The sequence below is a fragment of the Grus americana genome, chromosome 15 (assembly GCF_028858705.1).
Source record: "Grus americana isolate bGruAme1 chromosome 15, bGruAme1.mat, whole genome shotgun sequence".
NCBI lineage: Eukaryota > Metazoa > Chordata > Aves > Gruiformes > Gruidae > Grus > Grus americana.
In genome coordinates, this window is record NC_072866.1 from 3,224,327 (window position 1) to 3,238,111 (window position 13,785).

The window sequence follows — 13,785 nt, forward strand, 5'->3', positions numbered from 1 at the left end:
TAATGCTTTTTGGCTGCCCATGCTGCAAAGATAACAGGGCAGGACAGGATTTTAGGTATATGATCTAGAGGCTCAATATAAATTTAAGTCCATAAACATGCAAATGGTGGAACAATGTCATTCCTGTATCTTGGGGGCCAGGAGTAATCATGGTCTGGCTAGCCTGCAAAAGCTGCAACAATCACAAACACACTACTGTTTGAAAAATGCATTAAGGAGCCTTTCACACATAGCTCCTTCAATGCAAAAGTAGCTAAAATTAGAAATAGATCCTTCTCCCTGGCTGATTAAATTACAGAAATACAGAATAGTGATGTCTATAATTCAGGAGCAATCTCTTCCCTCCAATTTTTTTTTTTTTTTAAATGTATGCTTCTTGTAGTTGTAGGGTCCTATTTAAAAATGTAGAAGGACAAAACACAAAAACAAACTCCAAAAAAGGGAGTTCATGCACTACAGTTAACTTCCATTTCTCATCTAACTCAGGCTACCTATTAGAAGGCTTAGCAACATGTTTCTAAGGAAAAGGGATCTCTGCTTAAACTGGCAGAGAGCTATGGCAAAAATATACTTGTAACTATTTTCAAAAAAGCTTTTTCATAGCTAGATTTAAATCTTACAGGGCTATTATCAAATTTAATACTTCTAATAGGACAGCAATGTTTTTTTCCTTTAACACTGCTCTGAAAATTTCAAGTGGATCTGTCTCAACTTCATAGAATTATACGGTCAGAACTTCTAGTTTCTTTTGATGCACAAGGTGACCAGTCAAGAGAACAAAACATTGCAAGTGACAAAACAGAGCCTGCCACAAGTTTTAGGAAAGGAGGAGGAATTGTGGTATGAATGGGATGATCAGTAAAGGTGATAAGAATGTACAATTATACCATACCCAACGGTGTATTAAGGCAGACACACTGCAAATCAAACCAGAAGTTCTCCACATCCTGCATGGTATTCAACACATACAAGCGCCTCTCAAATGGGCGGCTACTTTGAGCCAGGTTATAGTGGGGGTCGCAGATAGTGGTATCAACAATCACAGCGTTTCTCTTCATATACACAAAGACCTGTCAAATACAGTTAGGTAAAAATCATTGAAATTGCCTAATTTACAGGACACACAACTTAATCTAGCTTAGGACTGCTTAGCATCTTCTCAGTCTTTGCTGTTTTGAGCCAGTACTCTGTAAGACACTCCCACCCTCTTGCACTGTATTCTCAAACTTCCTTTGCCAGCCATCCAGAGATTTCATTTCTAGATTTAGAACAGTTTCTTTTCCCCCTTGTGCACAGAACATTCCAAATTTCCACAGAGAGCGACTGTTTCTTACAAGCTCTCACTCAGGATTTGAATAGATCTGTTTTGGGGCCTAATTATCTTTCTTATCCTCATAAAGTATACACTGGGACTGCCTTCTCCTTTACATGTGCTCTCTATTTTTAAAAAGATGCATACAAATGTCATTATTTTACTCTGATCAGTGACCTTATTCTGTGTCAGACATCCAGTGCACGACACCTTGATGGAACAGAATGTGGCACGCTCATTTTTCATATAGTGCTGCCCATCTGGAACCTCCCAGATCGTTATTGTGTGCAACATTCAGCATTACACATTTCAGTAGTGTCTTTCCAGAGAAAGAGGCAAAAATTATCTGCACAACTGGTAATATGTCACTTGGATCGGGAGGTTTGCACATACATCAGTATTTTATTTTATTTAAGGTAATTACAACCCCCAAATCTTGCATTTATTTCACTGGACAAAACCCATGAAGAACAATGGCTAAGTTTTTTAAAAAATTACCTGGTCTTTGTCTTGAAACTTCTCTGTTGGGCCAAACTGTATCAGTCCCATATAACACAATCTTTGAAGGTTTTCTACCACTGAAAAGATGTACCTCCTGCAGTAACATTAGGAGTATTACAATTAGCACTCCTGAAAACAGTAAAAATGACACCAGAAAACATGCCATTTTCATGCAGCAACCTTAAGTTTCAGGAAATACTGAGTTTTAGTATTTCTGAAGTGGTATTTTTGTTTGAATTGTCAGCCTATGGAAAAGATATAATATCCCAAAGCTCCAAATTTCCTTTCCACAAATCACAAACAGAATATTTTAGCCAAATACTAACTACAATTTAGCTAGCAAAGAACAAAGTTAGCTAGAAATACCATATGTAAAAATGAATTAAACAAGGTCAGAACACCAGCAGATCTGCAGACAATTTCATGTTATGAAAAGAAGACGTGAGTAAGAAGACACAACTGCTAAATATGGGCTGATAAGCCTTCACACGTGTACATATAAAGAACTGGGCAACGATCCTTGTAGTTCAGGTTGTTTGAAATTACTGCTCCAAGAAACTGCTTTCAGTTGCTTATAGCTCTGGCAGAGCAAAAAGCGCAACATTTCCCATGCTGTATGTAAAACATATGGCAAAACTCTGGAAGTTTCAGGTAACTTTTGCAAGATCTAGTTTCTGAGAGAGAGCTAGTCAAAAATTCAGCTTTGCCCACATTTAACTGACTAAGATCCACGCAGTTAAATGGGAAATGTATTTTGGCAGAAGTTTTCTCTGGGGCTTAGCAAGATCATTTGACAAGCCTAGAAATATTGAAGCAAATTTGGCTGAGTTAGAACTTTTAGTGAAGGGGCGGCAAGGAGACAACTTGGTTATATGTCATACTGTTTTGCATAAAGTTATCAGATGGAGCCTGCAGATTTCAGAAAATACCGTAAAACCAGTTTCCTTCTTACTAAGATTTAGCAAGTAACAGGTTAGGAATTGCAAACCTGAGCTGACCACAAGTCTTGACAGCTGATGTTGCCCAGCAATATCCCCCCACCAATGACCCATTTGAGGTTTGCAAAATGTTGTGTAAGCCTCCGACCATCCAAATCCATGCCATTTCTGGGGAAACTAACACGGTGCTGTTGATTCCACAGATACAAATCACTTTCCTTTAATGTTGCTTTCCCTTCCTATCTTCAGTCCAATCTCAATTTTTAAATCTCCTAGATGAGAAATGGCAAATAACGGCAGACATGCCACCGAGAGCATGAGTAGAAATTGCATGGTATGTATGAGAGGCAGGAACTTGGAAATGTGGCATCTTCTGAAAGATTTATGAAGGGCAGCAACATTTAGACTCTATTAAATTCTGAATTTAGCAGCAGCCAGGAGTGTGTTTTGTACAGAAGTAACATCCTGCTGATAAGTTATGAAGGACAGAACCTCCTAGCTCTCAAACACTGCCTGACAGCATGCATGAATATTGTTTATTAGTTTCTTATTACCTTCTATTTGGGAGAGAAAAATACAATTTGGTACACTTTCCTTTGAAGATTGATGATCCTTGTCTTAAGTAACAAAGTTCTCTTTGACACAAACAGGAAATAACTGAGAAAACAGTCAACCACTGTTGTTTCCTCCCCAGAGCCATTTACTTTGACTCATCCTCTTACCTTTTGTAGAGAAGCTGCTGTCGGACTGACCTTGGAAGAAATCTGATCAGAGTGTGCTTCTTCAGGGGATCATTTAAAAAATCTTCTAGACCATCCACCTAGAATTATTTTAGAATTAAAATGTGAAATATAACTATCCTTTAAAGTATCAAGCTTTGGTACCAGAACTGTCTACTGAAATATTTTCTAAGCAAATGTTACTGCTTTTCTAAAACGTTTAAACATTATTCTTCTTAATCAACAAGGCAGAAGATTCAGTGAGATTATAAAAAGCTCTTTGCAAAATACTAGTGTAAGAATTTGCAGTATGACAGGACTATACTTTTTTTTTCAGTGTGGCTGTAAAAGCAGCTAACTATTCTGTAAAAGAAACTATCAAGAACTAAAGTGTCTACTCTCTGATGGCTAGTTTTGTTAAAATAGATTAAGAGGATATTTGTTACTACTTATAGGTACAGTTGGTATCGTCAGAAACGCAAGCCAAAAAAGCACTATACCTTGTAGCTGACTTGTACTATCTGAACAAAGAGTGAGAGAGGCAAGCAGAGAAGAATGTCACTAACAAGAGCCCATCCAAATCCAAACTCTCTGTGAACTGGGAGGGGAGGGACATAGCGCATCCATGACACATCATCCACGTACACTAGGAACAAGAAGACTGGCTTAGATTCAGACAGGACAAACCTAATAGTTATCCTAAGAGTTTTACTGTGAGCATTCAGGCAGAAGACATTTGGCAGTTCATAGTCTGGAAATCTAAAAATCTAGAGTGATCTGAAAATTAGCTAAACCATTGATTTGCAATCTTTTTTGAAGTAGACTTTTACCTTTTTGCCCAGTGTTGAATCATGGCAAAGTATGCAGTAAACTCAGGATGTGCTATTTCTCACCTGTTTGATTAGACAACTCTACTTCAGTCTCCTGCCCAGAGATTTCAGGATTCACGACGCTTGTCATAATTTCTAAGGTCCCATCTGGTTGTGCTTCAAGTACAGCCGCATCCACATCCAGCCCTTGTTTGCTGCCTTTTTTCTCACCGTCACTACCTCCTTTTTGCTGTGTTCCATTTAAAGGGTGCCCATAAATTAAGTACCAGAGGAACATGTGGACCATTCTTAAACGGGGCATTTTGGGAAGAAAGCCAAGAGAACGCCCAAGTCCTGGAACTGGGAGGGAAGATTAAGTACCAAACAGAAATAAAAAGAGGATTAGAACAGGAGAAATAGCTACCTCTGCAAAACTGAAGAAAACTGGAAGGAAAGACAGGCAGTTGAAAGTAAATATAAGTTACAAGTAGTAAAGAAGTAGTAGTGAATACAAACACTCCAGTTTGCAATTGTAAAAAAAATAAGCAGCTAAGAAAACACTGGATCATGAGATTGTGTTAATGTAAAACCAATTTTTTTTTCTATAAAAGAAGAAAAAAACCCCACTTGTATCTTAGAAGAGCCCAACATCTGAAAGTAATTATTAATAATAAATGGCAAAGATGACAGAAAAACCAAAGTTAACTGTACCTGTAACAGGGTGATAGTTTTTTAGCTGCGTTATGCCCATTTTTTCATCAGTTTTTCTTGCTCGACTGTTATCCGCTTTACATGAGTTTTCTTGTGTTTCTCCTGAATCAGGAACTGCATCTTGCCCCAGGTTTTCTTCCTCAGCATGGTCCTGGGATGTTGGTGTCTGGGGAACTTTAATCCTGTATTAGAACCACACAGCACTTTGGTAAAAATTAAGCAGAGTTCAATTCTTCTTCTTTCCTGACTTCAGGAGATATTCAGCATCTTGCTTCATCTTTGTGCTTCCATTGCTCTACTGCTAAAGAAGGGATTTTTCTTTTCTTTTGCTTACTTTGTGTTTATTTCCTGTGCATATTTTTGCACGTACTAGACAAGCCAAGTTCCCCACCAGCCATCCAAACCATCATTGCAACTTGCCTGTTTGCTGTGCTTGAATTGGAGATTCGGAAACGCACCTGCTCAATGGCACTTTTTACAAGGGGATCATTAGGACTCACTGAAGGATGCACAACAAACTCGACCTGTTCAGAGCAGCAGAAAACAAACAAAAGGTATTTATGGAGATACTGGCTCAATCAGCTGCATAAATTATCAGAGGTTAACAGACAGTTAATTAACAGTAGCCACAATGGATGAATCCTTTAAAGATTTAATAATTCACGGAATATGAACACTTTTGGATCAAAACTCCCGTTGCTAGTTTGCATTAAGCAAGAGGCCAGATCGTGTGGTTTCTGCACCAATAAACAGTTAATGTCATTTCTATAATCGTCCCTTTTTTGGGTTTTTAAAATCTGAAACACTTGTAGAACAAACCCATCAACTTGCAAATATTAGGCTGAAAGGGATAAATGAAAAGCCATACCTCATAAGACCAAACTAATACATACTGTTGCTGAAAGTACACACACAATTCAGATTAGGAAGATTTCATATATGCTCTACAGTAACTGTGCAGCAGGTAATTGTCAATAGATTCTCTCTCTGCTTATGAACATTTCACACTAGAGTTACAATGACAAGTCTCAGCTTTACAACTACAGACATTTTACTTCCATAAACCTCAACAACAGTAGACTTTTGTTTTTTTTAAAAAAAAAGATCACATTCTATAAATTTCAACTCAAGCTAACTTAGGATTTCTCATATACTCTTGGTTTTCAAAATGGGATTAAATAGAATTGTGTTGCAGCCTGACAGTGTAGGGAGACACTCATGAATTGCATAACTGATAAGCGGCAGAACCTCTCAGAAGGAAGATTCAGAGGCTTTGATCTCTGGACTATTCCTTGGTCCCACAATTATCTGCAGCACGATAATTGAAAGCACCAATGCAGTTCTCACAGTAGTTTGGGACATGTAGCTTCTGGGCAGCTCGACTCTGGGTTCTGCTACAAAAAGCCATCCATATATTTCAGTAAAAAGGCCCAAAACATTTTGACAAATCAGAAGGTTGTGAGAAAAGCTGTTTCTGCTGCCAGGGTTTGTGCAGTCACCTTTTTACTAATGCCATCTTGAATGACTGTAGTACGATAGAGTCTGAGGAGCCCTTCTCGTGCAAGCTTCTGTACCAATCGTACGATAGACTTTTTGCAGCATTTAGTGGAGACGCCTTCTTGCTTCTCTTGATCCATGACCATTTTCTGAAGCCTAAAAGATTAAAAAAATACATTGCATTTTAGGCAGTTTGGAGCATTGCTGGACTTAAGTAGTTTGTTAGAGGATGGGAGGTGAATGGTATTTCCCTACTTTTGGCAATTACTGCTCACTTTTCCCTTTTGCTGTAGATAACTGGTAACTTAGCTTTACATTTCAGCTTTATTTTCTTTGTAATCAAGCTTATCCTTTTTATGTGAAGACTACTGTTCTGATGACAGCAAATTCTCAATGCCAGATTTCTCTGGACATGGCTATAGTGCAATTATGAATCCAGCCTCCCTAAGGTCAGGAAAACCTACAGCTTTTTTAAAGTGGTGATTAAACATACGCAGTTTGTATTTCCACTTGTGAGCTCAGTTCATCTTGAGGCAGAAAGAGTTTACTTAGCAGCGTTCAGAACCCAGAAACTACACGTGCATTCACAATATAGATACACATATCCCATCACTTGAAGCCAGCTCACTTCTTCCCTTGGAGGGGTCTGCAGGAGCACACTCACACCCTAATGCCTGTTTTCATGCATTTCTTCACAAATGCCCCAGGCCCTGTTTCCGACTCTTTCAATCCTGGAGACGGATTGACTCAAAAAGATGTGGAAGGGTATTAAGGGAATGAGGCAATAAGTGAATGTACACATGGACTTCAACATTTTCAAAAGAATACCACATCCTGTAATTAACATAATTGGAGTGACAACACCAGCAAATTTCTTTGGCAGAGACTGGGGAGGGGCAGAACTTTCACCGGTGCTGGAGGAACCTGCAAGCTACTGAAGGGGACAGCTGAGACTTGAAATATCTTCTAAGCCTGCACTTGGATGTGACTAGATCAATCAGTGATGAAGCTGGTGCCAGAAGACAGGGCTCTAGCTTCACAACACTCTGCAGCTGAGCTAGAGAATAAGGCCATGATTTCTTACTAAATCCCTGTATCAAGCAGCCCAGTGTGTGTTCACATGCCAGGATCTTATGCGCTAACACAGAAGATGGATGGTGCAGTCATATTTGCCACAACAGAGCCATGCTAATTGGGAAGGCAGGAACTCCAGGAGAGCATCAGAATTTCCACTTCTCTATGAAAGTGAATCTTAAAAGGCTGAAAGACATTGTAATGTTCAGGGAGGTATCTTTAGTGCAGACAAGGCAAGTCATAGCATGACATAAAACCATCCCACATAAAGTTGCAAAGAAAGGTAAACTTTTAGCACCCCACTGGAATCCTAGTGACCAACGATGACTGACATGAAGGTAAGAGTCTCTACAATGAGTGACAGAATAACACAGGAACTATTTTTGAAACCATACATAAATGAAACTTATGCAGATGAAAGAATCCTCTAGGAGGGAAGTGCTGTACCTTGCTGTGAAAGGAAGAAAAAAAGTTCTCTGATCTCTATTTATGGGACATATACCATATAAAAATTCACTTGTGTAATTATCTGTATGGAACTATTACTGCTTCCAAACAGCTGATTAATTTTTAAGATCCAGTACAACTACAACCCCTTCCCCATGCCACCATTACAGCATAGAGTGCCGTCAGCGACAAGAAAAGCCACCAATGGTGTGAGCACACAGCGCTGCTAAAGCAGTTCTTATGCTACCGAAATGCATCAGGCCCCCAGCATGCTGGTTTCAGACTCACGTGAACAAGCTTTCAATTAGCCGGAGGTTTCGAACGGCTTCCACAATGAGATTTCGGCGTTTCAGCAGTCTGTATGTTTCGTGAGATCTCTCCACTGCTGTAGCTTTGGAACGTTTTTCCTTCTTTTGGCCACAGGTCTTCTAGTGCACAGTATGGACAAAATAAAAATTTTACCTAACATTGGTTCCTCACACAGCAGATGAGGAATTCGGAGTTTTGAGGTATTTATTTGTAACAAACTAGTCAGATGGGAGATTATTTTTCATCTCCCCTTCACAGGCAGGGAACCAAGGCACAAACTAAGATTTCCGTGCAGTTAGATGCAGATTTATGCACTTTCTGTGTCCATCCCACATTCTGAGCCATTTGGACTTGAGAGTTTTAGCCTAGAAAGCTGGTAACTGCATTAACTTTGTGCTGAGTCCAAGCCAACATATCCTGTCTCTCAGAAAGACATCTTGTCCCAGGCTCAGTCCTGCAGCAGTGAGAATACACAACTTTCATGCCAAAACCCACTTGTTTCTCCTGGTTTAGAGTAGACAGACCAGACGATATGCAGCACTTGTGTGCACAGACAGACATGAAGTGATGAAACGCATTAAGTCAACACAGGGAATTTGCAGAGCACCAGGGAACTAACCAGAACCATATTTTGGATATCTACCTACCTATCTCCTGGAATATTTTCACTTATAACCTCAATGAAGCCAAAAGATGAATGTGCTTTGAAATTAAGTTTAAAAAAATAAAACAATCCCATAAATTAATACAAAACCTATAGCTTGAAGTCTTGCTTCTTGTAAAAGCACGTAACTTAGCTCAGACAGCCATACCAACGATAAGATATTAAGCCGTGATCTTACCTTAGGGTCTTCAAGTCTGACCTCCTCCACCACAGCCACATCCCCATCTTCATCAGCAGAATAAGCACAGGTGGAAAGACTGGACTCCTGCTTTAGAGTTTCCAAAGTAGAACTCTCCCCCAAAACGTTGTCTGGGACCTCATCGGGCTCTTCAAGAATTTCAGGGGAAGGTAGTTTCTTGCCCTGAGACTTCACAGCTGTCGGCTTTGAGCCTGGATTAAGAGCAAACAGCCTTGTCATTGTTCTGCTCTCATAGTTTCCTGTAAACGTTCAGCTTCTCTCTCTGTAAAAGGCCTTCCCCCATTCACCCAGGTAATTGTACTTAAAAGCATTCTGCTACATTTTTCACATATTCTTCTCCTCTGCTGGAAGCAGTGGTTTGATCATGAATGACTGCATTCAGCCTCCAAAAGTAAGGTTTAAAAAAAAAAAAAAAAGTGAACTCCCTGTCATCAAATTATTCTCTCCATGCAGAAGCCTCTTCACAGGCAGACTTAACAGACTGTGAAGGGCCAGATTAGCTTATCCAGAAACTGCTGTCTGAAGAAAGGAGAGTTTCTGTCACAAAGATTCTCAAATTCTGCCAGAAACCTCACTTTTCTGACTCAAAGCAGAACGAGAACAAGGATTTAGTATTACTCCAAAGATAAGCTACATAAGAAATGGAGATCTGTTCTCCTCTCTTCCCTTGGAGTTTATCAGAGAAGTTGTAGGAATATTCAATTAGTTAAATAAAATAAAAAAACCCCCACCATATCCTCTTTAATATATGTCCCCAAAAGGCTGGTAGCTTTCACATTAAGACATTCCAAATAACTCCAGAAAATGATGAAGCAATTAGCTTCAGGAGGTAAGACATTTTTGTTACAGGGAAGTAAGGCTGTGGATCAAGTCATCCCAAGCCTATTGCCACCTGAAAGTAGATAGTTAACATCTTATCTGGTCTCGGACAAAAGTCAGTGTTACTCTATGTATACTCATCCCACCTGAAGGTTTGCATCAGTACATGAACAAACACATTTTGCCCAGACTCTAAGGCTCAATATCAGACATTTCCAAATGAAAAAACCACAGTGCTAAAATGGGAAGAACTTTTATATGTTACAATTAAAAAAAATGTTAACTGGCTGGTCTGTCAGCTCCTGTGCTATTTCCCACCCCTAAGATGACATTTACATATCCAGTAGAATGAAATGATGCATTTTGATGAGAGGCACAGCCTGCCTTTTTCCTTAGTGTGGAAAAAGTAAAATATTTCAAGATTACAAAGTGCATTCAAATCCCTTCTGAAGACTGCTAGGACTTTAAAAGCTGAAGTTCTACCAGGCTGGTGCTCTCTGATGGGCACAGCCCGAGCTGTAAGATATTCTGAAAAACAGAGTCCCTGACAGATACCTTGTTGGTTCACCATAGAACATCCAAGGCAGATATAAAATTTATCCAAGAATGCTGCTTCTCTCGGCAGCTTAAGCCAACCTGACTGCTAGCTACCACGGTCTCCCCACTACGCTCGTTTTTATCCACACGGTCCTGCCTCCTTCCTTGCAACAGTCTGGGAATCTGTCTGACCCTCTGCAGAATCATTTCAGCTCGTCAAGCCACCAGAACAAATAACTGAATATCCAAGGAGTAAGGTGTGTGAGCCCATTTCATCTGCATGGGGAAAAGGGGAGAAATGACATTGGGGTAAGGAGAAGCAGACCTTCCCAGTGATTGGTGACAGTCGGAAACATTCTTTGGTGCATACAAACACCAGAGCACACTTCAGCCCTAAGAATCTCCAGAGATTAATTACCACACCTACAGTATTCCAAAACATAACACTTTTGGTGGAAAGAGAACATTGAAAAAGGATTGAAATGATGAAATAAGTGTAAAAAGAAATATATGATCAAAAACTTTAATGGAAGCTAATAGCATGGGTTTTTTTTCTTTAGTAAAAGGACCCATAAGAAAAATGCAAGGTTCTTTCCAAATTCCAAAATCATGATCTACCTTTAGCTGGTGTTGACTGATGGGTATCATCTTGAGAACTTAATTTCAACAGGGAACCAGAGGTGGCCTTCTGACCTTTTCCTCTCTTCTTGCCATCCTTCCCTTCCTCTTCATTGTCAGACTCCGAGACCAAAGCCTCATCTTCTCCAGGAGACACATCTTCCACAGGCGGGGAATCTTCTGGCACTAGAGCCAAAGTAACTGTAGCTAACTGTTCACTCCTAGCCTTCTCTCTCTCAAACTGACGGTTTAAGTCACTCTCCTCTGCAAAAATGTATGAAACATACTTTGTTGTCCTTTGCCGACCTTCGTCTTCCATAAAACCCTAAGGAAATAGTTGGAATATTATTTTAACACCTTACTTCTCCATTCTTGCGGTCTGTTCTCCAGTATCAACAGTGGGAAAATTTTCTAACTTTTCTCCCTTCACATCAAAAGATACCCTGTTATTCTTCTTTTTTTCTAAATAGCAAAAATGTTGACTAACCGTAACACATAGAAATCAAAAGAAATACCATGCTTGAAAAATAAATAAATCTGCATTACCTGCATACTAGAATGAAATGCCTACAGTGTGTGGAATGTAGGAAAGTCTAAGGAAGAATAAACTATTCATATTCAGACTGGAAATCAATTTTTTCTGAAAAAAATTTCTGTGAAGTAACTGCAGTGTTACCAGAAGTGAATCAGACTTAAGCAGAACTGCTGTTGCCCTGTCTACCGCAACACATGCTTTAAGTATCTAGAAACACAAACACTTTGCCTATCAATAAGGGAAGATTTCATCAGTTGACTTCGGAAAAAGTATGTTTAGATATTCCAGTAGTTTATATAGTTTGCTTGTTTTTAATTCAACAGAACTTTTTTTACCAAAGATCTCAGTAAAAAAAAAAATTCTCTACTGAGGGAATATTGCAATTATCCTGCCTTTGTGGAAAGGGGCGGATGGGTGCATGTGAGAAATAACAGCTGAATTTGTTCATCTTGTTGAAATGAAAAAAATTGAATGAAATATCTGGAAATAACTTCTACAAAAGTAACTTTTTTTCCCCAGAATTTACTAGTATTTTCAAAGTAGATTCATGATTTTAAACAAACAGAGGGTCTCTGACAAGATCCTTCAGTAGAGGATCTCGCAAAACAGAAATTTGCTTAATTTTTTACTATAAGACAAGTGGCTATTTTGAGTTCAGACACATTTACACTCACCTCCATAAAGCACCAGCCCCCAGGTCGCTCGGGTTACCACTGATTATGGTGAATAACTTAGGTAAGGCATTTTTTTCCCCCAAGATTTATTACTTAAGCATCCAGTCACAAACCAACATAAAACACTTGTCTGAGATTGAGGTTAACAATGTTATAACATACCACCACAGTACCACAATTGTATCTCCAGTTTGAATAAGTACCCAGATTATTTTATTTTCACCTTACCTTGACAACTTTGTACCTCTCCAGAAGGCGACAGAGCATCCTTGCTTCTAGCTTCCCCACATTCATAGCCAAGCGAATTTCTGCCTGAGAAATACCTTTGGTTCCCCTACTTTCAACTGTTTCAGAAAGAAAAACCAGAAATATCTCAGGGAAGTAATCTCACCGAATTATATACATATACATTTGTGTGTACATTCATATTTGCTCTGAAAAACTGTATATGCCAGAAAATAAAATTTAACATTCCCCACTAACAACTAAAGACATTTTCACAGACATATACAATATACAGTCAAATACTGCTATAAAACACAATTTGATGTGAAGCAGTGCCCCAGCAGAATGAGCTTTGACAGTGACAGCTTTCAACAGTCAAGTATTCATTTCTCCATTCTGAAAGGAAAAGAGGCAGGAGAAGAAGGAGGAGCACTGTTTTCCTCATCACCTTTTCTCATCCCACCACAACGTCCTGTTTCTACCATGCTGTCTTATTTTGGTGGCACTGAGTAGTTGATAAGCTTCCAGGGAGGGGCTAACAGGTGGCAGCACCTATAATTCCAGTTTAATCTGGACATAACGCTCATCTTTTCCATGAAAAATTGACACTTTCTGATAGATAAAAAGCAATCAGAACTTAACCCCTCCCCCTCCAATATATACCTTTCTTTTATACAAACAAGGAGTAAGAATGCAATACAAAAAATCTTTAGCATGTCTTACTCCATCACCTACTTAGCTCATAAGCCTGGGTGAGCATATCCCTTTCGCAAACAATATCCACAGGCTGAACAGCTTTTGTGATGATCTCTTCTTCATCATCATCATGATAATCTTCCATTTTCTTCCGGAATTCCTTTAGTAATTTAAGGCAACGGACCATGACATCCGTCCCTGTGAACACAAATGTTACTAACAATTCTTAACAAAATGTAGGGGGTGCGTGCATGTTTAAACCATTTTATTTCTTTCAGCAGCATGACACAGTAGTAGCACAACGAGGAACACAAAAGACCAAAGACAACTGCTTATTTCTAGGAAAGGTTTGCAACAGTTTTTCCCTATATAAGAATCTGTCAAAATACTGACTAGCTGAATTGCCGCTCCAAACCGGCATGTCTGTGTCAACACTAGGGCTGCCCAATACAGTGATTTATGAGCAGAATTGAAAAAACTGAGGAAAAAAACCAGAGCAAT

The 13,785-nt window shown here is 39.2% G+C and overlaps 1 protein-coding gene across 2 annotated transcripts in view; it reads right to left on the reverse strand.

The window, feature by feature from the left end:
* Positions 1 to 13,785, reverse strand: part of GTF3C1 (general transcription factor IIIC subunit 1) — a 40,917-nt gene that overhangs the window by 19,578 nt on the left and 7,554 nt on the right. Inside the window, exons 7-19 of one of the 2 annotated variants that reach the window (XM_054843367.1) lie at positions 13,324 to 13,482; positions 12,592 to 12,707; positions 11,155 to 11,479; positions 9,160 to 9,371; positions 8,297 to 8,433; positions 6,490 to 6,643; positions 5,411 to 5,514; positions 4,991 to 5,172; positions 4,364 to 4,639; positions 3,971 to 4,116; positions 3,474 to 3,571; positions 1,811 to 1,907; positions 893 to 1,070 (exon numbers count right to left, since the gene is read on the reverse strand). In XM_054843367.1, the coding sequence (XP_054699342.1) occupies positions 893 to 1,070; positions 1,811 to 1,907; positions 3,474 to 3,571; positions 3,971 to 4,116; positions 4,364 to 4,639; positions 4,991 to 5,172; positions 5,411 to 5,514; positions 6,490 to 6,643; positions 8,297 to 8,433; positions 9,160 to 9,371; positions 11,155 to 11,479; positions 12,592 to 12,707; positions 13,324 to 13,482 (2,184 nt within the window). Of the gene's footprint in view, positions 1 to 892; positions 1,071 to 1,810; positions 1,908 to 3,473; positions 3,572 to 3,970; positions 4,117 to 4,363; positions 4,640 to 4,990; positions 5,173 to 5,410; positions 5,515 to 6,489; positions 6,644 to 8,296; positions 8,437 to 9,159; positions 9,372 to 11,154; positions 11,480 to 12,591; positions 12,708 to 13,323; positions 13,483 to 13,785 lie in introns of both variants that reach the window. The other variant, XM_054843366.1, reaches the window with a different exon arrangement.